The sequence below is a fragment of the Gobio gobio genome, assembly GCF_949357685.1.
Source record: "Gobio gobio genome assembly, chromosome: 7".
NCBI lineage: Eukaryota > Metazoa > Chordata > Actinopteri > Cypriniformes > Gobionidae > Gobio > Gobio gobio.
The window spans coordinates 43774749-43802301 of NC_137103.1; the positions used below are offsets into that span (position 1 = coordinate 43774749).

The window sequence follows — 27553 nt, forward strand, 5'->3', positions numbered from 1 at the left end:
GCCCAAAAAAGTCACCATTTTAAAAACTTATTTTTCAATTCATTTCAATTCGACTTCCCTACAGTCAAATTTAAATTGTAATTCAAAATCCTGTTTGCTGCCTCAAATTCAAATTTGATTCAAATTCTGTTACTGAATTGGAATTCAGATGGCATTCTTGATTCAGTTCTGTATAGAGCACACCTAATACTTTACATATGAAATAAAAGGCAGAGGAAATATCAGGTGAATCTGCAAGAAAGAGCAAAGAGAACTAGTAGAAGGTAAAAACCACAACACACATGAGAGCAGTACCTATACTAGCTGGGCATTTCTAATGCTAGGCTGCACATTCACAGTTTTTGAGCCTCAAGATTCCCGATACAGTGACAACACACTTACATAGATGTCAGTACATAAAGATTGCAGTATCTGAATGTCCTGTGTCAAAGCGTGTACATGTGCATCTGCCCTTTGTGTGCACAAGAAATAAAAAGGCATTTATCCAGAACGGTTTCAGTTAGAATATCACTGTATTCATTCAAGTCATGTGGTGAATGCAAATGAAAAATGTGAATGTTTAAGAGCGAAGCCGAAAGTGTTAATTTTTTTTTAAGTGGACAAAATTCTTTATTCTTTATTTTAAAAGGGACAATGCACATTAATTGAGTACTCATGAATACTCAAGTTCGTCATGTAAATGTGCCAGATTTAGCCACACAGGCTAATTTTCATCTGTAGTCCCTGGCATTAACATTAACTTGATCAGAGGCTTTTTGTGGTTTAAGTCGACAGAACAATCTATAAAAACCTAGCGTCAAGTACAAAATCCGAACCTTGAGACAGCACAGACAGAAACCTTGACAAAAACAAAGTCCTCTTTCAAGATAATTTGTTCTAAAAGGCAGGAAAGTAAATGGCTTGCATGAAGGACATGTTAAAGCCCATTTTCCACAGCTGAAAAATAAGAATAATGAGTAGAGCTACTACAATTGAGAGAGGCAATCAGAGATTCATGATAATATCATACAATACGTCCAATCAAAGGTTCAATTATGAATAACACAGCTCAAATAAAAATAAGCTTTGAAATTCGAAGAGGAAAGTAAAGCAAGTAAACACTTAGTTGCACCCAACCCTTCCAAGAATTTACTTCATGATATAGCTACAGTATAATGTCACAAGTTACTACAGCTTTTCATAGAACAATACAACTCTACCGGCAATTTCTTGATAGTTGCCACCACTATCAAAGAAATATTAAAACAAACGCATTAATGAATGGACCAATGAATGGAAAATAAGAAATCAATCAATTAATGAATAGAGATGAAACCCATATTTGAAGGTGCTGTATGTATTTTGTTTTACTGTAAAAAGCACAGAAATACCATAATATGTTTGCAGATATTTAGAAAACATGCTAAGTCCACATACTTGTTTCTCCGAAAAACAATGCTACACCCAGTTATTCTACTTTGAAATGTGCGTTCTGTGTCAGAATGTCTGTTTTTGTTTTGGTCTGTGTGATCCCGCCCCCTGCCAATTTACCCAATAGTATTTTGACACTCCAGGTTGTCAGTTGCCGGAAAACACAGCGTATTGCTGCCATAAAATCCAGCAAACAAACTAGGTCAGAGATTGCAAATTCTACAGTACCCCTCGGCATCCATCTAAAAAACTCTATGTCCAGAGGCATATTAAAACAAGGATAAAATCAACTCATCAACTTACAGTCTAACCTTTACACTGTAAGTTGATGAGTTGTTTTAATCCATGTTTTAATAGTCCAAAATGTTCACGCGTTAAAAAATAAATACAACCTCACATTGGGTCAATCACGTTCACACACCGTCTCCGAAACTTTCGTCCATCATAAAAAAATGTGGATCAGCTTTGATTTTTCTGCGTTTTTCGCATCCGTAGCAAGTATATTGAGAGGGGTTTGGACAATTCAGATCCACTGGATAACAAATATACGAAATAACACATTCTAAAATTTCGGACACAGTGTGCGAAGACCTTAAGGCTCGTAGCTTTCCATTGTCAATTTCACTCATTCCTGTTGCATGTTCTCAATTTGGCAACCTGTGCGAGCGTCGACTAGGTGGTGGAAGAAACAACCCTCTCCAATATTTTGAATTTGGACTGCAGTACCCATTTCAACCACTAGCTGTCAACATTACATACTGCACCTTTGAAATTGATCCTTTTCTATTCAAATTCTGGAAAATGTGTAATAATAGAAAGCACGTTTCAAGAGCAAAAAATTGAAAGTGGGAGAAAGAAAACAGACAGCACAGAACTAAAGAAACTGTAAACTAGCTGAAAAAGAAAATAAAGGAAACTGTTACATTTACACACACACTCATCTGTTCTTATGGAGGTTGTTATTATTGTGAGGTAATTACTGCCTAAGCTGCATTTGTGTTTGGCTGAAAAAAATAACGAAAAACAATGAGGTGCACAAATGTTGAGTAAAAAATGTTTGCCTAGGCATGAAAAAAAAAACATTCAAATTCTTCTGAAAATGACAACAGAGCGCCACTTTGAAATGTCAAAGAAAGGATGCGAAGTTTAACCTTTGCCTCAGCAGTGGGACGTGGTATAATTATTACAAATCACCTGCCTCTCGAGGCCTTTGAGGACACGGACACAAGACGAAACAGCTCCTTTTCTGGACTGACAGTAGCAGATGGTAACACTATGAAGCCTGTATACATAAAACATTAATGCACATTCTAATCCATAATATCTTTCCACAAATACTTGTAACCAGAGCTATAATTCATGATTATATTGAGCTATTCATTGTTACACTTAAAAGAGAAAAATACAACAAAGACATGACATTCAACCATGAACATTATAATGCATTATTAACTGTTGCAATTATTTATGAGAACATGCAATGTATAAGATGCATTATATATTATATGGCATTATTGAAGGATAAAGAATACTTTTACACTACCTATCAAAACCCCTACACTTCTTTATTGTTGTTATTGTGCACATTATAAAATATATATAGGAGATAGTGTGTAATATTTTTTACAGTGTACAAATATTCAAAAATATTAAAGCGCAGACCATTATATCTTAAGGTTTTGAAGATCGTGAGAAAAATAAATACAGTCATGTGTGTCCAAACTTTTGACTCCTAGCATTTAATGCATTATACATACAGTCTTCATAGAAAGTGTCACCAATCGGAGAGTAAAAATAAGCAAAAAATAAAAAAAAATTTGGATGGCTGTACCCGTGAGTTTGCTACTGGGCAAATGACATAATGTTGTACCAACTGAAAAAACAAGAGATATAAAAAGCCTAAAACTATTAAAAATAAATCAAAAAGAGAAAAACATCGTAGTTATGATTTCATGCAAAAATCCTTAAATCAACAACATTCAAACATTGAAATGCTTTTCAAGGCGAATTGAAGGTAGAGTTGTACCATTTTGCATTCAAACAAATAGCTCAAATAGCTTACTCCATTGACTCTGACTTAATAACCCAGCAGGGAGGACGATTGAAAGCCAGTCACAAGGGAAGCCCGTGCACCACATCACTGTGTCGCCCACACACTACCTCTCAGGAAATCAATAGAGCAATATCAGAATAAACCAGTGACAAATTGATTTTATCCAGGGCAATTTCTACCTCAGAGGATTTCAACTCTGGTAGCAATGCCAACAGGCTGGTTTGATCAGATTCGGGATTGAACCCGGCACAGTTAATAGCCATTATTCTCTTAGATATCATTTATGGATGGTATAGATCACTTTACACATCTCTGGAGAACTGCTATGAGAGGAATGACATGATAATGTGACGGGATCAAACGGCTCATAATGTGTAGGTCTGACAAGCTGAGAGAGATGTTGCTGGGCTCTGTTCCAGCTTTGATGTGTCTCAGGGTTACAGGGTGTTCAACATTTAGCAGACCAGTGTTGGGAGTAACTGACTAAAATAGCTACGGTACTACTTAGCTGTAGTAGCAGCAAACTTTCATAAAACATAACATTTCTCTATTTGTGTCACATCACCCATGAAGTCCTGCAAATATTCGACTCATTTTAGGGTGTCAATTAATTCAGAAGTGTTATGTAAATTCTGCCATAATTTACTCCCCCCTTATGTTGTTCCAAACCTGTATGCATTTCTTTCTTCTGTGGAACACAAACGAATAGTGACAACACTAATACTAGACCCTGTTGAATTTCATTGTGCCAGAAAAAAAAAAACGATTTTTCCCCCAAAAAATATCTTCTTTCCACAGAAAAAAAGTCATACAGGTTTGGAACTACACGAGGGGGGAGTAAATGATGACAATTTTCCCTTTCGGGTGAACTATTCTTTTAAATGGACCTTGAAAGAACAAACTCTCTACCTCAATGCTATGGAAGACACATGCAGCTTCTTCGCTACCCTGCTCAGCTCAATGAAAGCACAAGAAAGATACAGATAGAGTTAAGGGGGCAGCGAAAGCAGATTTCACAAAGACTCGGGGAAAATTGGGTGAACAAGAAAAGAATGAATGTATGCAGAAAGAGAGAGTGTGAGTAAACGAGAGAGCAGAGCTTCTGTGTTGTCTCCTTCCCTGTGGGTATGGCTGGGATTTCAAACGCTCCTTGACTCACACTGCTGTTCCGTGTTAGTCTGCCTAAGACAGGGGATCACAGTCCTCTGGGAGCACCTGGTCTTCTTGACGTTCCTAAACACTGTCATCTTCCAAGAATACAGTGAATGAATACAAGTGATGTCATCATTGCAAAGTTGCATTTGGGTTATGTACGCTGCGTCGAGTGGACTCTAGAAGAGGGACTGAGTAAGTGGAACAATACTTGAATTATTTACCCGGTCTGCTATGCCATGTCTCTCTCTGCTCTATTTCCTTTGCCTCGCCAAAGCAAGTGAGTGAAGATGTTTTCTGGACCAGAAACATTGTTCCATAAGAGCCAGACAATGTCGCTGAACCATGTACGTGCACTAGGTTAACTACCTAGCCGGATTTCATGTTGTAATCGTCCCTTTTGCAGATTGAAATGCAAAATTTTTTTAATAATAATAACAACTGTGTAGAAGTCCATTCTTGACAGTGTAGCTCTTTCTTCCCTTTGTCTGCCACAGGTCACAAACAGATAGTCCTGCTCCCAAACTTATACTATTCATCTGGCTTAAAGAAACAGTCAACAAGCCACAGGGTTTTACACGTGTCAAGGAATCAAAGTAGAAATGGCTTGTAGTTGCCCCCTCATTTTAATCTGGGATTCATTTACATTTATGCATTTAGCAGAAACTATTATTCCAAGCAATTTGCATTGCATTAAAGAGATTTTTTTAAATCAAATGTATACAGTTAAATTACTTCAAATAGAAAATATTTATATATACAGCATATATATATATATATATATATATATATATATATATATACAGCATATATATATATATATATATATATATATATACAGCATATATATACAGCATATATATATATACAGCATATATAATATATATATATATACATTATATATATTATATATATATATTATATTAATTATATATATATATATATATATATATATATATATATATATATATATATATATATATATATATATATATATATATATATATATATATATATATATATATATATATATATATATATATATATATATATATATATATACAGTGTATATATATATACAGTGTATATATCTATATATTTATAACTTTCTCTATTTGAAGTAATTTGGGGAAGTTTAGCGGCCGCTCTCTCACTCGACAGACAATTTCGTTATTTCACAGTTTCCACAGTTTTTATCTGTTCAGCTTTGCTTTCACAGGAATGAATTACATTTTATCGTAAAGTATTAATATCATTTAAAGTAACTGTTCATATAAAATATATTCAAATCATTTTAATTTATAATAATATTTCACAATAGTAGTGTTTGATTGTACATCATAAGTATCAATTTAGTGGATAAAAATGAACGGTGTTAGAAAACATTTGTGTAGGAAAGACTACACAATGATGAACCTAAATGTATTTATCATAATAGTTTTTTTTTTTTTTGGTAATGTATCATTTATGCAACAAGGTCATCTGATTCCAATTGACAACTCAAACTGATAAGATGTATGTAAAGTGCTTTAGATAAAAATGTCTGAATAATAAATAGATGCAAATGATAATAGTCTTAGTCTTTGGCTTTGGATTAAAAAAAGAAAGTAAGTGGCACTCAGAGGAATTTTGGGTATCTATACTTTATTGGAGTAATTATTTTTCAGCCGACTTTTTACTTCTACTCCTTACATTTTCATGCAATTATCTGTACTTTCTACTCCTTACATTTTAAAAATAGCCTTGTTACTTCAATTTCATTCCGGCTTGTCATCGTTAAAATAAAATAAAAACCTATCCAGATAAATCGCACCATCAGGATAGAGTGAATTTGATTGTGATTGGATGAGAAGAATAAACATATAGCATTCCGACACCCTATTGGTTTGTATGCGATCCATCACACCTGCACATGACACAAATCATGTAAAGCTCAGTAGTACACATATGGTTCTTTAATGTATTTGCATAGTACTAAAATGCGTTTTCAATTGGCATATATGCGGCTGAAACAGGTAGCCTAGTGCATCCCAAATTTTTCAACATGAACATTTTAATATAACATTAGTCATATTTTTTGAGGAGGTGGGGTAGTGCACTATAGGCCACTGTAGCGCGGCCTAAGCTTTTGTCCGTAATGCCAATTTTTTCCTTACATTACTTTTACTTTTATACTTTAAGTAGTTTTGAAACCAGTACTTTTACTTGAGTAAAAAGTTTGAGTTGATACTTCAACTTCTACAGAAGTCTTTTTAAACCTTAGTATATACATTTCTATCCCAGTAATGAATGTGAATACTTTTGACACATCTAGTGGCACTGCTCAAAATATAGAGCCAAAATATACTTCTTCAGAACTACAAGAACACTGCATCCTGGTTACACACAATAAAAGCTGACTGCTAATCGCCACCAGTGATCTTAAACAGTTCTGATCATGTTAAGTTTCCACAGTGTGGCCATAACAAACGGACAGACACAATTACTGCACCGCCAACAACTATTACAGTCTGTGGCATTATGGATGTGTCTGGAGGAACAGTTAAGTTCTTCAGGAAGAAACATGCTATTCATTTGACAAAAGGAGACAAAAGTAGCGCGTGGTAAATGTCAGGCCTATGCACTTATACTAGTGCTTTCAGCCAATCAGAAGGAAGCAGAGTTGTTGTGTAACAGCAACGATCAGGCATTGTGAAGAAGAGACATTTCCAACTGGCCCTGGTAGTGAAGCAGAAAGTACAGACAGAGACACTTACAAAAACATCAAACCCCCCAACTCACCATCTCTGTTCTGAATTATGAAACGCGCATCTGCCACATTAGACCTTAAACACTGTAATTTGTATGCAATGTTTATTTACCACAACGCAGGGGTTTGTGTTTGGTGTCTGTCTAACATTGGCCCTCATATTTTTTTAACCAATGGTGAGATGTGCATTTAAATTTAGCTAGTGATTCAAAGAACAATTCAAAAACCTCTGAATGAGTATATACTGCATGTATGCCATTGCAATGAAAAGAACAACATTTCAACACATGAACGCCATACGCCATACACATACACCGTCGGTGTATGAATGAGTGAGTGAATAGGCGAATGTGAGGCAATATGTAAAGCGCTTTGGATGGCCATGGGTCTGTTGAAAGTGCTATATAAATGCAGTCCATTTACCATTAACATTTCAATACATTCTAAATGAACTATACTGAAGAATTTTTAATTGGTACCACACAATAGGTGTGGTACAAAGAGCAGGGCTTTTGAAAGGAGGTCCTTCACAGACAAACCACAGTAATTAGAGTATAATGAATGGAAAAGACGTTTACCTTCATGTCTTTATTCCTCATCTAAATGGAAAATACATAATGCTTTCTACCTATAAGAAGAATGAGCAATCATATAGTGAAAAAACGTTAACTTATTGTAAATCAAAGTCATGTATATTTGTACAAAATACATGATGATTCACACACAAAATGCTTGGTGAGTAACTGATGTTTCTGCTATATGCCACTATCATGTCTATCATGTTATATGGACTGAAATTTGACTGAATATATATATATATATATATATATTTTTTTTTTTTAATATTTCAATTGTACTTTTTAAAAAGGCATCTGAAATAATAAATTAAGTGCAATGTAGTGTTGTCAAATATATTCATATTTCGATACATATCGATACTGAAATATCTGAAATGCTTCCAATACTCATTTTCAGCAGAATAGATACACGATAGCAGCTGCGCTTTCTTGCTCTCTCATCTCTCCGACAGTGAGTTGACACAAAAGCCCACCTCCAGTGGTGTTATAATGTTAACGAAGTAATAATACTTTGTTACAGTACTGGAGTATTTTTTGGGAGAATCTGTACTTTACTTGAGTTTTTATATTTCTGTCAACTTTTACTACATTTCTTAAATAAAATATATACTTTTACTCCGATACATTTCCCAAAAGCATTTTGTTACTTAGAGGCGAAATAAAAACTCTCCTCGTAAATAAAAACTGATGCCTCGTAGAGTTTGTTTTGACACGAGGCTGCGTGCTGCACAGAGCGCGACACTTCAAAAATGGATTTAAAACAGACAACAAAATGGTATGTTAAACAGTACGATATAGTTTTTTCATATCACTATAAAGTAATTAGTTTGTTGACTAAATGTTGCATTCGTGGAGAGCAGGGGCCGGTTGCATAAACTGCTTTGACTAGTCTTATAAGTTAGTCGTCTATTTTTTTCTTCAAGACTGTTCTTAACTTTTTAAAGTCAGTTACATTTAAAGTTAGATTGGTCTAATTTGAATCAGAAAAATTAGACTGATTACCTCTTGACTAATTGCTAGTGTGTCAAATTAGTTCTTAAGACACAGTCTAAACATAATGGCTAAGTTTATGCAACTGGCCCCAGCAGAGTGTTTGCCGTCGAGGCTGAGAGGAACACTAAGCGGTTAAAACAATGTGACAAAAACACAGCGAAATTGCATATTTAAACTGTATCCTTATCATGCAGCCGAATCAGAATTTTTGTTTTGTTTTATCGGCACAGTCTGTAACATATTTTGATAAGATAATTATCAAGTGTTCTAAAATAGAAGCAAATAACGTGTGAAAGTATACATATAATATAGCCTACATACGTGTATAATTTCGATAGTCAAAGTTTCAATGAATTGGTAACACTGTACAAGTCCCTTTGTAACATTAAATAAGGTTAATAACAGTATTGTCCGTTGTTAATTTTAACATTTACTAATACATTTTAACATTTTAAAGTTGTCTCTTACATTAGTTACTGTAGGCTACTTTGAATGAATGATCAAGGTATAATTCATATTTTAGTCTTTTTTTATATTTAGAATTTACAATAAACATTTAGCCTTTTTCTTTATTCAAAAGAAATCAAAATGGAAGAGAGTAAAAACTGAACACAATCTTGCTGCTCAAACTGTTAATAGAACAATAATAGGTTTTTGCTCCTTTTGTATTTTCATTTACTTGTACTTTTACTTTCAATACTTAAGTACGTTTAATATATATAAAAAATACTTTTCATACTTAAGTACAATAAATATCCCATACTTTAAAACTTTTACACAAGTACTATTCTAAACAGTGACTTTAACTTCTACCAAGGTCATTTTCTATTAAGATATCTATACTTTTACTCAAGTATGGCTTTCAAGTACTTTATCCACCACTACCCACCTCCGCTCACTCACTCCAGATAAATACTTTTTCATTTGCTCCGGATGTATATTGTTGGTGTTACATGGCTTAAATTTTGACATGGGATTGCACGCATCGCGCATAATTTTACTCATTCCCACAGATTTTGTGCTCACATTCAAATTGCACGCACCTCTCAGTGATAAATTTAGTTCTTTTTCGCTGCTTTTTGCACTTAAAACAGTCAAATACACACAAAATTGTCGAAATGCCGGCCTGTTTAATGTGAACATAAACAGTTGAGAAAGAAAACACGTGTAACTGTATAATGGATCCGTGCATCAGGTCTTAAAGTGACAGTATATAAAATATATATATAAAACAGTTTTTCCCCATGGTATCGGTGTCAAAATTTGAGGCCAGTGAAAATGCTGAGTGGTTAGTAACTTTGGAAAACCACTAGCCACAGTGGCTGGTGAGCAAAAAAGTTTATGTCAAGCCCTGAAAATATACATTACTTTGATTTACACTAAGCTAACACTTTTTCACTATATGACTTCCGGAGTAGTCTTAAAGAAATTACCACTGGAATATTTGAGATATTTTACTAATATGGCCTAAAGAAGTAGAAACTTTACTGTGCTACAGCAGACTTTACACTATCCAATGTAGACTCTCTGGCTCCTTCAAGAAGATTAGCCTTTACCACTCCTGCAAAATTGACAGATCTAAACTATAATAAAGACTTGGTTCATATGAGAGCAGCGCCATCATCAAGCTGGTCAAGCTCCAGCGTTCCCCACCAAACCTCTCACTGAGTTTTATGGATCCAATTCCAGGTGCAGATATTTAGCTGTATTTCACTGCCAGTTGCCGGTCCTCATCCATCCACCAGCTCAAACACCAGCTAAGTCATTTCTGATGGAAGTTGTCTGAAATCAATTTAGTATGATATCCATATTCATGAAAACTCTCCCTCTCTTTCCTGCGAGAGAGATCAAAGAGCACTCACTCTGTGTGCTTGTATATGACAGATATACTAGGGATGCACCGAAATGAAAATTCTTGGCCGAAACCGAAAACCGAAAAAGAGGAAACCAAGGCCGAAAACCGAAAACCGAAACACCGAAATAAATTATGCCAATTATTAGTACCATTGCATTTATGGTTATGACTGTTTACTAACTTTACTAAAATCAAGGCATTGTAATTGCATAAATTAATATTAAAGTTTCAAAGAATAAATAAATTACAAATTATGCCAATATTTATTTAGCACATTGCAACAATGCACAGTATAAAATAAAATTCAAACTAAAATGTTTAACTTGACCCCACTCATTTGTGCATTAAATAATAATGTACAGGCCTACAGAAAGATTTTAAAATTAAATGTTCTCTCATAAAAACAAAGTACATTTAGGTCTAGTGCATTTTAAATTTTTCTCTGTAGGACTACTACAAGAAAGTGCATTCAGAACAAGTGCAACTGCTTAAAGATAAAACTATTTTCTCTGTAGGCCTTCAACATAATAGTGTATCAAAGCAAAGACTGCCATAGCCCATATGTTAACTGTTGAATAGGGGTGTAACGGTACACAAAACTGACGGTTCGGTACAGCAGTTTTACAAAATGACTTTTTATTTATTTTTATTGGTTTACTGGGAAAAAAAAGTATCTGTTCTTAAATGAATTAAATTATAACTAAAAGTGTATTGAAGATATTGCTGTAAACTATATAGGGAGCCCTTACTTGCACATTAATATTAAAGGTTAACAACAGAGCCCAAACTATTAGCCTAAATTCAGTTGCTATGTATTTTTAGGTCTAATAATCAACACTCAAATAACATAGTATGCAAACATGCAAACTTCACATAAGGCAGTTTTTGCAATAACTAATAATCTAATAATAAAATTGTTTTTTCTCCAATTCGTTGTTGAAATATAATCATTTATACACAGTGTCTGTCATTTTCATGACAGGTTTATTTAAACATACAGGAAATAATCAAGATATCATTAACTGGTTAAGTAGAATATAATGAATATAACGGCTAATATAGGTCATATATTTAGTGAAAGAGTTGATTTACTCTAGTGAATAAAATTCTGTGGACACTGAATGACTGCCTGAGGTAAATGTGATGCTAAAGTTGCATGACATTGTTTAGGCTAGTTTACAAGCAGTTATATTGACGTCTTTTCGCTGTTGAAACACTGATTGAGCGATTACACCACATATGATACGTGACAGTAAGTGTTAATGTATCCTCAACATACCTTAGATGTTCATTCATGTTTATTCTTAAGGAAGAGATGATCGATCGCGCTCACAGATGATCGCGCTCACGCGCGCGCGCGCCGCGGCTTGAACTGTGATGAGATCAGTGATGCCACATTAAAGAGCGTCAAAACGGCATTTATCGTTTGAATTTCGTGATACATGTTGATTGATGTTTGTGTGGGAACTCACAGTGAAGTCTGTTCCTCTTCTCATCGAGAACATGAGCTCTGGCTGTCAGTGCTTGTACATGGAGCTGACGTGGGTGTTTCTCAAATATACTGCTTCAGACAAGCACGTGCAGGTCGCGGTTTCTGTTTGCGTCATCACAACATTTCGGCCGTGTTGTTTCGGTGATAAAAGTATTTCGGCCGAAAACCGAAAATGCACTTTTGGGCCATTTTCGGCCGAAAATTTTCGGTGGCCGAATATTCGGTGCATCCCTAAGATATACGTTTTCAGTCAGACACAGCTATTGATGTTGTGATGAGTGATTTCAACAGGGATCAATGTATTAAAGTGGATATCAAAGAAAATGACAAACAATCTTTAACAAAGATAAACATGTTATGCTCAATCAAGAACATTCACAAAAGATAAGCAAGACAGGGGAGGAGGAAAAATATTAGCACACAAGTCATGTGACCTGTGGACTCGTAAGCTCATATTGTACCTGTAAGGTTCTTAAGGCCAAGCTGACGGAGACCGAAGTTGCCGTCTCTGCGGTAGTTGAGGAAGATAGCCAAGGCGTAGCGGTCTTCATACAGCCTGGTGCCACGGATGATGCGAAGATTTTCCAGGGGCAGATTTTCAAACTGATTTAGCGCCACAAGCACATAGCCGGTCACCTCACGAATGGACTGCAGACAGAATAAAGCACAAACATTAATCCACAAATAATAACCAACCAACTGGATCTTCTGGAAATAAATTAGGTGAAAAAATAAAATAAACTTGATTTAGAGTGGGGGAAAATACATATTAAACTTTGCAAGGAGGTGGATACAGTACCTACACTACACTATTATGTAGGGGGGGGGGGGGGTTACGCTTTTTTTATTGATGTCCAATCAAAAGTAAAAGAGTATGAGAGTGGTGTGGAGTGGAGAAGAGATTATTTTCTTCTATCACTCTAATACTGCTATATCAATTCCACAATGCCCCATAATGCAATTGCATGTTAGAAAGTATTCTCTACTTGTTAAATACGGTGTTAAGAGGCATTTATAGCAGTCAGAATTAAAACGAAATCAAAACTGTTATATACAATTAAATAAAATGTATTAAAGGGTGCATAACCCACACAGTTTCTGCCAATCTCATGTTAATCTTGAGTACCTATAGAGTAGTATTGCATCCTTCATTTCTCTGAAGAGTCTTTAGTTTTATCATATTTATAAAAGACAGATATGCTGTACTGATTCTTTCAGAAAACAGCCGAACTTGTGCAGGCGTGCAGTGGGCGGAGCCAAAAACACACTTCTTTAGTGACATTGATTTTGTGGTCTAGGAGAAGTGCCCATACAAGGAATTCCGCCCATTATGACGTCATACAGGGCCATACTCGGAAAAAAAACTTTCCGAAACTTGTTCGAATCCTGAAGGAGTGTATTTGGCACAGAAATACTCCATCATATGTCCAACTCAGTTTTTTTTTTTTTTTTTTACATTTTGGCCATGTTTAGCATGAGAATCCAACTCTTTAACAGTGTAAATAAGGGTCAGTTATCTTGTCAAACTACAGCCCTATTCAGACAGAACTAGTTTTCCAGGGGAAGTTCGAGAAATTTGTTAACCCCAATTTTAACCCCCGTCCGAATCTACCAAGTCTGTGTTTTTCTCATACAACCTTTGTAAAAATTCCAGAGCAAATTACCTCCTGTTTTTCGGCAAACTCAACAGACTTCTGAGAAATCTAATCCCGTTCGAATGTGAATTTTTGTGATTGCTGATGTTGTATTATAACGCTTCTCCTCATGTAATTTTACACACCAATCTTTGGCGTGCTTTTTTTTTTCATTTCAATATGCATGGTATCCAACGGGGGGAAATTTTTTTTTATAAAATGAATAAATAGAGCCAAATCATGGAAACTGCTAAGACTGCCCATTTCAATATCAGTGTCAGGAAATATAGGCTACTTGTCTAGATTTTGCTTTATTATAAACAGCCACTTCTTGTAAGTTTACTTAAATAGGGTTTTAATAATAAAATTCTAATTATATCAGTAAATAATAAATGAATAGGCATATACTTCATACGTGATGCACGCAAGCACAGCACACAACATTCTGTAACACTCACATTTAGAAAACACACACTCCCACCTTTTAGTCCCGTCCGAAATGGTACATGAAATCACAGACGTCGAGTGATAAGAATTGTAACTCAAACGTTGTTAAGAAAAATAGACCCGTCCGAATAGGGCTTACTTCTTGAAAAGACATTTCTAAAAAAGAGCCTCTTCCCATATGATCCTGCTGAAATATGTTTGTGTCTCAATTATAAAGGTGAAATCTAAAGTGGTTGTGATGTAAAGTTATGTGTGGAGTCACCTCAGGCCTCTAGGCTCATCACACAGTCATTAGCTGAAGTGTTGGGAGTGGGCAGCAGTCTGGGCAGCAGTAGGACACAATAAGCCAGAGGGTCTTTTCTCTCCCTTTCTCTGTCTTGTTCTTTTTTTACTATCTCTCTCTCTCTCTACCCTCTACTAGACAGATAATGATCATGGGATGACTCAAACCCATCCAACCACATCCGTGAGACCCTCGCCGTGACATACTGGTGCCGTCATCACGCCTGTCATTAAGGCAGACACAGTTTCATTCATTCTGACAGAGCGCCTCATGCTGTGAATGATGACACTGAATGTGTGCGTGTGTGTGTGTTGGGGGGCAGAAGTAGCCCTGAGGAAGCGCTAACAACGGGGAGTGCTCTCACTGACAGCCGTCAGTTAGCGTGAGCTTCATCTCAGGACCCATGCAGTGTGACAGGGCCGGTCCTGCTGCTGTCATCGTCCGCCATGTCCGGCTAATGGGCAGAGACGTGAGCTCTTTTTAGCAGCAGCGCTAGAAGGCCAGTCAGAGCCTCAGTCATTTATCTGGGCTAATGAACTGTTCTAATAGCTGCAGGGACATTGCAGAAAGTACTTCCTGTGCATGTACGTGGGGTATCACTGATGTGCGCTGAGAGGACTGTGTCAAGTGGGGTTACAGGACTTCCAATGAAAAGGTACGGAGAGCGGACCTGCTGGAAATAGCATATACGCAGCTGTAAGCAGAATCAGAGCTACTTCAGTACACCCTGTATAAAGAATGAGTGCGCTGTGGACTGGAGACAAGAGCACTTATAACTCTGATACTGCTTCATCAAGAGCACAACACTTTAACAGGCCATAACGCAATTGTATGTTAGCAAGACTTTTTTACTTGTTTAACAGTGTTGGGGCCATTTTCTCTTTTTAACTACACTCTAAAAAATGCTGGGTTGTTTCAATCCAAATTTGGGTCACATATGGACAAACCCAGCCGTTGGGTTAAACTTTTAAATTACATTTTTAACCCAACAGTTGGGTTTGTCTAGCCTGACAAGCCAGACCCACATCAAGATGTTGGGTCTGGGAACACACCATTGGCAGTAGGGTTGGGAACCGAGAACCGGTTCTTATGCAGAACCGAAACTGAATTTTGAAAAATACCAGAACCGCGCAAAATTCTGGAAGCGTATCCTTTAATAGCGAGTGACAGCCAGTGTTGCCAAGTCCGTGGTTTTCCCGCGGAATTGGGCTACTTCAACACTGTTGCCGCGGGCTGTGCTTCATGTCCGTGGGTTGAAGCGACCCCAATTATGTGATATTTAGCCCCGGAAGAACCGGATTACCGGAGAAGCCCCCCTGAAACGCGATTGGGCTTGTTTTGGGGTAGTTTTGAGTAGCCATTGTGCGGGTTTTGTTGTGAAAACCTGGCAACCCTCACCTCATCATGAATATTAATTACGTTGCCTGCCGCTTCCAGGAGTGCAACGCAGTTCAGCACTGAAAGCCCCCGCGCTACACATTTACGGTTTTGCATCAGATATTTTCTCGTTGACCACCAGCATGGCGAAGAGAAAGTCACAAGTATGGATTCATTTTCAAAGAATGAATGATAATGAAGCAAAATGTAACATGTGAAAAGTTAACATGCAAAGGAGGCTGCACTAGCAATTTGACAAAACATTTGCTACAGCACAGAGTGCCACAGGGCTTATACCAGATTTATAGTGAAAGGCCTATATTATATTATATTATATTATATTATATTATATTATATTATATTATATTATATTATATTATATTATATTATATTATATTATATTATATTATATTATATTATATTATATTATATTATATCTATATATATATATATATATATATATATATATATATATATATTTGTCAACCGTTGAGTCACCATGGTTTAGGTAAGCGTTTAGGCACAATTACCTTTGTAATGCTGAATTGCAATTTATTATTTACAAGTTCACTGAATAACTGAATTACTATTAAATTAATATACAACTAATTAATAAATATAACTAATAAATATAATTTATAACTTGTTTTTATTCAGAGACAGAGAGATAAAATGTAATAAGACAATTTCAGAGGTGTTCATTTGAAAAAAAATGTGTTGCAAGAATGGCTTAATTAATATATTGTATATATTGTAATATATATATGTACAGTACAGGACTTTTTTGACATTGCCAACCTGTAAATTAATTTTAGAGCAAGTAATAAACACAAAATGGATTGTTTGAGTTGCGTATTGTGCCTTTTTCCTTTACCACTATTTGTTTAATAATTTTAATGGAACCGGAATCGGAACCGGAATCGTTAGGCGGAACCGGAACCAGAATCGGAACCGGAAAATTTCTCACGATTCCCAACCCTAATTGGCAGGGCTCAATCCGAGGGGCGGGATAAACGGTTGTCTTTCGAATTCCCTCTGCACGCAATAGGATCGCGGTGCAACCAACCAGAGCAACGAAGAAGGTGAAGCGGAGCTAGTTGATAGATTAAACTTGGAAACAAAATTGGGTTAAAACAACCCAGCATTTTTTAGAGTGAAAGGAAGACGCAGGAAAAGTAGAATAAAAAAAAAAGTTCTTCATGATTATTTAAATTTTTTTTTAACTTATTTTAACTTGAGCGCAGCAAAAAGATGCTGCAAATGTTGAGAGACGTAAGTGCAATGGTCAAACGTGTGTGTCTGGTGCATGTTTACATGAAAACAATGGAAAAGTGAATGCACAAATTTATGCCTTCAACAGGCTTTTATCATTCAGAAAGTGAGATAAAATCTGTAGGGCCTTGGTAAATGAATGATGGAAATAGAAGGATAAGGAAAGGTTTTTTTTAGCTTAAAAAGTTGATTCCTTTTACATGTGGAAAATATTAAACGCACATTATGTGCACCAATATATTGCAATATAGTGTGCATTCCGTTACAAAAAAAAATATTAAGCACATTTTGCTATAGGGTGAACTGGTTTCTTTTACCGCCAAGTGAGGAGCGGAAAACGTAAAACAATGCCACTCCACTCACATACTCTAATCCCGTCATGGCATCTGAATTTGGATGAAAGCATGAATACTGGCCAAGCCTTTGACCTTGCTGTGGTCCCTCCATTTCCTCTTCCTCTCCTTACGGCCAACAAAAAGCCACTGCACTTGCCACATCCTGCCAACAACCCCCTCACCCCTGGCCACCGGGAACTAAACCCATCCCAGTTACCTAGCAACCTCTGGAACCTGCTGCTGTCTAAAAGACATGAGAGAGGGGGAAAGTAGAGGGTGGGGAAAAAAAACAGCAACATCTTTGTTGTACTTCTCCTAATTTAATTAAAGGATTACTTTGCAGAGATTTTCCACACAGCCTATTTGGCTTCCCGCACTCGCTTTCCAACACCATTTAATTCCTCTTTCTCAAACTAATTTGTTATTTTCAAGCCAGTGGATCGATACTTCCCAGAGTGGAGAAGAGAGCAGAGGAGAGAGATAGGACGGGGTCCTCTTTCTTCTTGCTGTTTGCTCAATAATGAAGCACATAAATAAAGGTAAACACCTTGTTGTGATTACAAGCGCAGTTTATAGCTACGTGGCATCAATGAGGAGCTCCTTCCACCTGTTGTTAAACATAACACATCCAACCTGAGCTGTATAGAGATCAATGGACACAACGCAACACCTCATTCTGTTTTGGTATCTTCTACAGTATCTTAACCTCTAATGTAAGGGCACAGTTAAGGCCTGGCGTCAAGTGCAACTGTAACACAAGGATGACTGCCACTGCATCTTTGTGTTCAGTTGTAACAACTTCCACCCCATTTGTTTCTGTTGGATTTGGAGTAAGAATTTTGTGTTACACCCAAGCTGGTCGATCCTCTAAAGAGTGAAAAACAAACCTTAAAACTTTGGATGCAATGTCTAAAAAAAGTAGTAAAAGACTGCAATTCATGGTTATATCTGTAGATAAAGTTCATCTTCAGAAAAATAAATAAAAATAAATTTAAAAGCAGGGATTTTTTGTTGCAAAGATATATCAGAGATATTTTATTTATTTAATCCAAAATACTGTAAAATTAGTAATATTGTGAAATATTATTACAATCTAAAATAACTTTTCTATTTGAATATATTTTAAAATGTAAGTGTATAGTATATTTTAAAATATATTAATGTGATGGTAAAACTGAATTTTCTGCATCATTACTCCAGTCTTCAGTGTCCCATGATCGTTCAAAAATCATTCTAATATGCTGATTTGCTGCTCAAGAAACATTTCTTATTATTAACAATTTTGAAAACTGCTGCTTAATATTTTGAGAAAAAAAAAAGATAAGTTAATCAAAAGAAATGTTTAAAGGAGCTGTATGTAGGACTGTGGCCAAAACTGGTACTGCAATCACTTTCAAATTACTGTAGAGCGGTGTATCCCTCTCCCCCTCCCCTGACTCGAGGTTGCCAGCTAGGCTGCAGGATCCAGCAGGAAGGTAGGCTGCTACACAGAGCTTTCAATGGCAAGTGACGAGTCGTACACAGTAAGTTTTTTTTCTTTCTGTTAATTATGTTTATGCTTCAAGAGCGATGTTTTGTGAAGAAATTATGAATAATTATGAAGTAATGCAAAAATGTACTAATGGCGATTAGCCAAATATAATCGTAAATATGAACGCTCGTATGTGACAGTACATTCCCACGTGAAAAAATACTATAGTAAAATTACAGCAAAGCTAAATAACATTAGCATGTTTTGTCCACTATGCGAAGAACGAATGAGGAATCATTTTTACTGAGGTAACGTTAGGCTACTGTCTCAAATACGTTTACACAGTGCTAATAGGCGTGCTAATTTTGTTTTCCTCAGCGTCCCAGCATAATGACAGAGAAACGGGCTTTGATAATGCATTACTAATGTTAGCAATGACGACTCGCCGTTTTTATTTACCAAACAATTCCTTAACGTTACCTTTTCAATTCAATGACCCACCTCCTCCATCTGCGCTAACCTAACGTTACTTTGCACGAACATGCACATCTTTGTTCGACTGTCATGAATATTTGAAATGTCCATTTACATTAAGTACAAGTTAGCCAAACATAGATGAACCTTACCTGTCCAGGAGAAAATTAGCAACGTTGGCATCAGTCTTCAAATTATTCTCCGTTTTCAGCCGTCTCTATCTTTCAAAGGCATCTCAAATCCTTGTTTTATTTCGGACACTGTCACAACGTTTTTCTGATTCATAACGAGGTTGTTTAGGTTTCATAAAGTTAGACATTGTTTATCCAAAAAGTTTGTAGCTGCAGCTGTGGTAACTAGAGCAGAGCTGGCAACCCGAATGCAGAAACACTACTGACTTCGTGATTGGTAGAAAGGCGGAGGGTGGCGCTTCAGGCCAAAACACAACATGTCAACATCAACATCAGTTGAGGGTTGCAACTTCACTTTTAAAATGACAATATCTTGGCCGGACAACCGTTGTCAGTGATATAATTATTTGAAATGAACATGATTTCTTAATGTCTAGTGACATATCAGGGCCATTTTATGATTAATTGAAATACATTTCTTACATACAGTTCCTTTAAATGAAATGAACAGCATTTATTTGAAACAGAAATCTTTTTGGTAACACTATTTTAAGGTGACAGTTACACATTACTACATGTACTTGGTATTAACATTAAATTATGCATAATTACAAGTAACTAACCCTCAATCAAAGCCTAACTGTAAACTCTATAGTAAGTACATGTAGTTAATTAATATTACTCAGGACTTATTTGAGGAAGTAAAATGTAACCTTCAAATAAAGTGTAACCATCTTTTGTAAAATTATGTCTTTGCTGTGACTTTTGTGCAAATTTGCTGACTAAAAAAAATATTAAGTTTCTTTAAAAAAATAAAAAATAAAATATTGACCCCAAACTTTTGAACGATATATATACACAAATTCTCTCTCAGCATTTCTACATATCCTAACTGCTACTTATAAACCAACAACAGACACCAAAGATGCTTTTAGAAGCCAATGAGAGAGACTCTCACAGGTGGTCTAATAGAGCACTTAAAGATACACCCTGCACTAGGGCCCATTTGAGACCTTATGATGCCTGTCAAAGGTTACAGTCCAACAGTCCTGATTAAGCCAATCTATAAATACAGCTCATGTTCCTCCATGAGCTGAGTGGAGAGAGCGGGAGATATGGGATGACAGTGGTCCACTTAAAGCTCTCGTGATAGTGACAGAAGAAGGACATCTGAGCTTTGAAAGCCAACTTAGTGCTGGTAAAGATACTGTTACTGTATATGGACTAGAAAGTGATTTTGGTTTCACTTTATTTTGATGGTCCCTTTAACAAATTCTGTTGACTATAAGTAGCGTTGCACTTACATGTTTATTAACTCTCACTAGTGTGTTAGTAGAGTATTAGTAGACTGGTAGGGTTTTGGGTTAGAATAAATTGATAGGTACTTATAGTTACTTATAGTCAGTAGAATGTCTGCTAGTGGACCATCACAAAGAGTTAGCAGATATTGGGTCTTTATTTTCCCGGGAAAGTCTATGCCAGGGTACTGGAGAGGAGAATACGGCCGATAGTAGAACCTTGGATTCAGGAGGAACAGTCTGGTATTCGTCCGGGCCGTGGTACACTGGACCAGCTCTATACCCTCTACAGGGTGCTGGAGGGTTCATGGGAGTTTGCCCAACCAGTCCACATGTGTTTTGTGGATTTGGAGAAGGCATTCGACTGTGTCCCTCGCGGCATCCTGTGGAGGGTGCTGGGGGAGTATGGTCCTTTGCTAAGTGCTGTCCGGTCCCTGTACAACCAAAGCAGGAGTTTGGTCCGCATTGCCGGCAGTAAGTCAGACTTGTTCCCGGTGCATGTTGGACTCCGGCAGGGCTGCCCTTTGTCGCCGGTTCTGTTCATAATTTTAATGGACAGAATTTCTAGGCGCAGCCAGGGGCCGGAGGGTGTTAGGTTTGGGGACAACGCGGTTTCGTCTCTGCTCTTTGCGGATGACGTTGTCGTGTTGGCCCCTTCTAACCAGGACCTTCAGCATGCACTGGGACGGTTTGCAGCCGAGTGTGAAGCGGCTGGGATGAGGATCAGCACCTCCAAATCCGAGGCCATGGTCCTCAGTCGGAAAAGGGTGGTTTGCCCACTTCAGGTTGGTGCAGAGTTCCTGCCTCAAGTGGAGGAGTTCAAGTATCTAGGGGTCTTGTTCACGAGTGAGGGGAGGATGGAACGGGAGATTGACAGACGGATCGGTGCAGCTTCTGCAGTAATGCGGTCGATGTACCGGTCTGTTGTGGTGAAGAAAGAGCTAAGCCGTAAGGCGAAGCTCTCGATTTACCGGTCAATCTACGTTCCTACTCTCACCTATGGTCATGAGCTTTGGGTCATGGCCGAAAGGACAAGATCCCGGATACAGGCGGCCGAAATGAGCTTTCTCCGCAGGGTGGCTGGGCGCTCCCTTAGGGATAGGGTGAGAAGCTCAGTCACTCGGGAGGAACTCGGAGTGGAGCCGCTGCTCCTCCACATCGAGAGGAGCCAGCTGAGGTGGCTCGGGCATCTGTTCCGGATGCCTCCTGAACGCCTTCCCTGGAAGGTGTTTCGGGCATGTCCAACCGGGAGGAGGCCCCGGGGAAGATGTCTTCCGGCTGGCCTGGGAACGCCTCGGTGTACCCCCGGAAGAGCTAGAGGAAGTGTCTAGGGAGAGGGAAGTCTGGGCATCTCTGCTTAGACTGCTGCCCCCGCGACCCGGCCCTGGATAAAGCGGAAGAAGATGGATGGGTCTTATTTTAACGATCTGAGTGCATGGTCTGAAGCACATGACGCAGGTGCACTTTGGGCGTGTCTGAATCCACTTTTGCTAGTTTAACAACTTTTGCTAGTCTCGCCGCCATGTACAACCCTTAAAGGGCCCATTAAGTTGTCAGTCTACTAATACTCTGAGAGTTAGTTGACATGTAGTTGCAAAGTTACTTATAGTCAACAGAATGTTCAAATGGAACCATAAAAATAAAGTGTTTTTAAGATATGGGAACATAGACCACATAGTCTGAAATGAGCCTACAATACATTACCATTCAAATTACAGCATGGATTCTGAAAGATCTCTTTTAAATTTAAAAATACGTCCGGTAATAACGTTTATCTCCATCATTTAAAGAATTACTGAACGTGTTTCTGTGGCAAAATATAGAATAAAAAAGTCACAACTGTTTAGTCAGTTCGCCCTGGGCCTTCCATTCAAACACAGTCAAAGAAAACAGCAGTCAACAAAGAAAAGGAGAAAGATATGGACAGATCTGCAAGATTTCCAGGGATTCTGTCTTTTCTCAGCAGTAGAGTGTTCGGAAAAGAGGAAGTGTGCCGCGAAAACAAAACCCCCTTTCACTCCCCGAGACGTGCTCAGTGTGGAAATAAACTCCTGCAATTCACAAACGAGAGTGGAATGGAGAGAACAGAGGTAGAGAAAGAAAGATGGACAGAAAGATGAGGATGAGGCGAACGACAGGGCTGCAGTCGAGTGGATCATAGTTGGTCCTCTGTATATTTTAATGCATAATTAATACTCCACCTGTTCCAGTTCAGAGAAGACAACAGAGGGGTTGAAAAAGAGAGAGGAGGAGGAGGAGAGACTAGACAAAGAGAGATTGAGAGAGATTTAAAAGAGAGAGTGTAAACATATAGAAACACCATGGCCCTGTGTATACCATTATGCTAATTGGTGCTAATTTACATATATATAGATCTTGTTGTGTCTTTTGGAAGAGTGGGCGGAGACATACATAGAGGATCCAGGGTTTGGATCACTGAGTGTCCTTATGTTAATGCATCCTACCCTCAAAAATACAGGCACAGCATCTCTCTGCTACATTTCTAAAAAGTTGTATAATGAGTTCATATTTATCATTATTATGCAAATATTTGTTCTGATTATTATAATTACTTATTAGCAGAGTTGGTAGTCATCATTCATTAAATTCTTTAAATCAACATGCAGGTGTTTCCATGCAGCTGGTGTCATACTTTTTCAAAGGCATTAGAGGTGAAAAACTTTTCTGTAAGAAATGCTTGTTAAACTATTGACCTAGAATAAACAGCAACTAGTCTGTATCCCTACTGCCACCCCATCCCAACTAAAAGATCTTGACCTTTTCTGTATCTAACAGAATCAGTATCAATTCAAAAATAATGTAACAATTTGTTAAAATTGTCAAAAAAAGGTCCTAAAAGTTTTCAAATCTCATAAAAAAAATAAAAAAAAAATAAAAAAAATAATTTGTTCAGCCTCTTCTGTGAAATTTCACTGATTATTTAATGAAAAAAACTATTTGTTGAAATTCACAAATGTATTTCCATCATATCTCCATGTTATTCTAGAGTTGAATGAATGAATGAATGAATGAATGCTGCCAATATGAATTACATACTCATCAATAAGGATTATGGGTATGTTTAGGGGAAAGAATATACAGTTTGTACAGTATAAAACTCATTATTTTAAGTCCATAAAAAACATGGAAACCCATTGTGTGTGTATCCCCACTGTGTGTGTGTGTGTGTGTGCGTGCGCGCGTATGTGTGTTTGTGTGTGTCTGTTTAATGTATTTGTAAACATTGTAAGGAACACTGAAAATTTATGCAATTAATATATAATAATTAATCTTATAACGGTTTGTTTAAAGCACTTAATTAATGTAATTTTCCCATTTTCTGTGACAACCTAAAGTGAAAACTATTTACTGTCAATAAGTTCTTAACAAAGCATTATCTTACTCTTTACATTTGAGTTAATTAAACAATAACCTGTTAATTACAGTAACAATGAAGGTAGAACTCAGTTTGTATAAAGTATATTAATGCATTGACTACAGTTTATAAACTATTAATTAACTATAAAATAATAGTTTGCAAATGATTTGTAAGTACTTAATTACACTGTACTTATTATAAAGCATTACCAAAACGTATAATACCAGTGCTGAATGAAATTTTCATGAAATTATTTTGTTAACATTTCTTGAAACACATAACTGTAGTGTTTCCTGCAAATACTATTCTGATAAGGATACAGTGAAAGAACTGGAATTTTTTTATTGGAATCAGAAATCCTTATGCTTCTCTCCCAAAAACTGTGTGTGAAGCCACAGCTAAAGGAAAGATGTACCCTATATTGCCAAAAGTATTGGGACACCCCTCCAAATAATTTAATTTAGGTGTTCCAATAACTTCCATGGCCAAAGGTGTATAAAATCAAGCACCTGGGCATGCAGACTGCTTCCACAAACATTTGTGAAAGAATGGGTTGCTCTCAGGAGCTCAGTGAATTCAAGCGTAGTACCGTGATAGGTTGCCACCTGTGCAGTAAGTCCATTCGTGAAATTTCCTTACTCCTAAATATTCCACGGTCAACTGTTAGTGGTATTTTAACAAACTGGATGCAATTGGGAACAACAAGCAAAGTTAAATCACAGAGTGGGGTCAGCGCATGCTGAGACACACAGTGTGCAGAAGTCGGCAACTTTCTGCAGAGTCAATAGCTACAGACCTCCAGACTTTGTGTGGCCTTCAGATTAGCTCAAGAACAGTGCGTAGAGAGCTTCATGGAATGGGTTTCCATGGCCAAGTAGCTACATCCAAGCCTTACATCGCCAAGTGAAATGCAAACGTTGGATGCAGTGGTGTAAAGCACACTGCCACTGGACTCGACTCTAGAGCAGTGGAGACGTGTTATCTTGAATGATGAATCGCGCTTCTCTGTCTGGCAATCCGATGGACAAGTCTGGTTTGGCGGTTGCCAGCAGAACGGTACTTGCCTGACTGCATTTTGCCAAGTGTAAAGTTTGGTGGAGGAGGGATTATGGTGTGGGACTGTTTTTCAGGGGTTGGCCCCTTAGTTCCAGTTAAAGGAATGCTTCAGCATACCAAGACATTTTGGACAATTTAATGCTCCCAACTTTGTGGGAACAGTTTGGGGATGGCCCCTTCCTGTTCCAACATGACTGTGCACCAGTGCACAAAGCAAGGTCCATAAAGACATGGAGGAGCGAGTTTGGTGTGGAGAAACTTGACTGGCCTACACAGAGTCCTGACCTCAACCCGATAGAACACCTTTGGGATGAATTAGAGCGGAGACGGCGAGCCAGGCCTTCTCTTCCAACATTAGCGTGCTTCTAGAAGAATGGTCAAAAATTCCTATAAACACACTCCTAAACCTTGTGGAAAGCCTACCCAGTAGAGCTGAAGCTGTTGTAGCTGCAAACGGTGGGCCAACTCCATATTAAACCCTACGGATTAAGAATGGGATGTTAAATTCATGTGCATGTAAAGGCAGACGTCCCAAAACTTTTGGCAATATAGTGTATTACAGTATGTTCCAGAGTTAAGCAGTCCTCAATCCTCTCCTGCTCCATTACCCTTTATTTCTCTCCTTTAAGTTTACTTCAAATAGTGACACTTGAAATGCTTATATTGATATTTTGTACTCACAAAGATGCATCTGATGTGTTTCATCTCACCCTTCAACCAAAAAAGAAGGACGTTCTATCTTGAACAAACTGAACAAAAGTACAATCAAAGAAACTAAAATCCCTTTTTTCTTTTCTTCACAAAGACATTTTATGAATGAGAGTTTTAAACGTAAACAAGCTTTTAAGCTACATTAAACCAATTAGCTTCTTTAATATAACCTCTTTTTCGGATATCCCTGTCACTACAGAACATAAAGCATGTCATGTTTAATCTGTGTAGACTGACGGAGACGCCATACTTCCACTGTGCGAGAAATTGCGAATGAAAGGCGCTCTGTTTGATTCTCATTGGCTTAGACAGTGCAACAGACACATGTCAGGCTCATTGATAAGCAAAGCCTGCAGGATATGTTGATTACCACAAAACATTCAGTGACAGCAAATATTTAAAACTCAGGCGCAGACATGACAGACAGGGAGGTGTTCTCTGTCATTTCAAACAGCATGTTAAAAAAATAGATTGCATGTGTTTTTGAATATTACCTTGCTGCTTGTGCATCTACATTCTGAGATGCATACAAACACTATTTCTATTTGAGAAGCCCAGATACTGCAAGTGACTCATTCTGTAAGACAACAGAACACGGCAACAAACAATAAAACATTGTCTCACAATGATGTAAGCAGATCTACATTTACTCTGAGGCCTCTGCCAAACACTGAAGTCACAAACGGGTAACGTGAACCTTTAAAGTGCAACCATGGGGAAAAACAAAGTCAAACACAAGACGATATTGATTTGAGTTCAAACTTTTGAACGGTAGAGTGCATGAAATGTGCAAATACAATCCCTGATTCACAGAGTGTACCAGCATACCTGAAAAAAACAGAGACAATAAACTTTATGATTACTGTACTACAGTATAAACATTAAATTATTTCTACAAGTTGGATGTGTAAAAATTATGGAAGCTTGTTTCCGCCACAGAATAAAAAATACAAAAGGTTATTGCGACTTTCTCACAATTCTGAATTGCGAGTTATAAAGTCAGAATTGTGAGATTATGTCACAATTCAGAGAAAAGAAGTCTTGCATATAAACTTGCAACTTGCAAAAGTCAGAATTGCAAGATATAAAGTCAGAATTGCAAGTTCTGACTTTATTTCTTGCAATTGCAAGTTTATAGCTCGCAATTCTGACTTTACATCACGCAATTCTGACTTTATAACTCACAATTGTGAGTTTATATCCCACAATTCTGAGAAAAGAATTGTGAGATTTACCAAAACATAACCAATACAACAACTACCTTACTAACTATCAATATGCAGTAATTATGAGTTTATTGAAGGAAAACGCGTAGTTAATAGTGAATATGTGTTTCCAAATCTAGTGTTACCGCCTTATTTGTGCATATGGAAATGGGAAATGCAATATTCCCGAAAGGCAAA

At 37.2% G+C, this 27553-nt stretch overlaps 1 protein-coding gene across 4 annotated transcripts in view; it reads right to left on the reverse strand.

The window, feature by feature from the left end:
• Positions 1 to 27553, reverse strand: part of erbb4b (erb-b2 receptor tyrosine kinase 4b) — a 429788-nt gene that overhangs the window by 146995 nt on the left and 255240 nt on the right. For all 4 annotated transcript variants that reach the window (XM_079822543.1, XM_079822542.1, XM_079822541.1 and 1 more), the window contains exon 3: positions 12744 to 12930. In XM_079822543.1, the coding sequence (XP_079678669.1) occupies positions 12744 to 12930 (187 nt within the window). The remainder of the gene's footprint in view (positions 1 to 12743; positions 12931 to 27553) is intronic.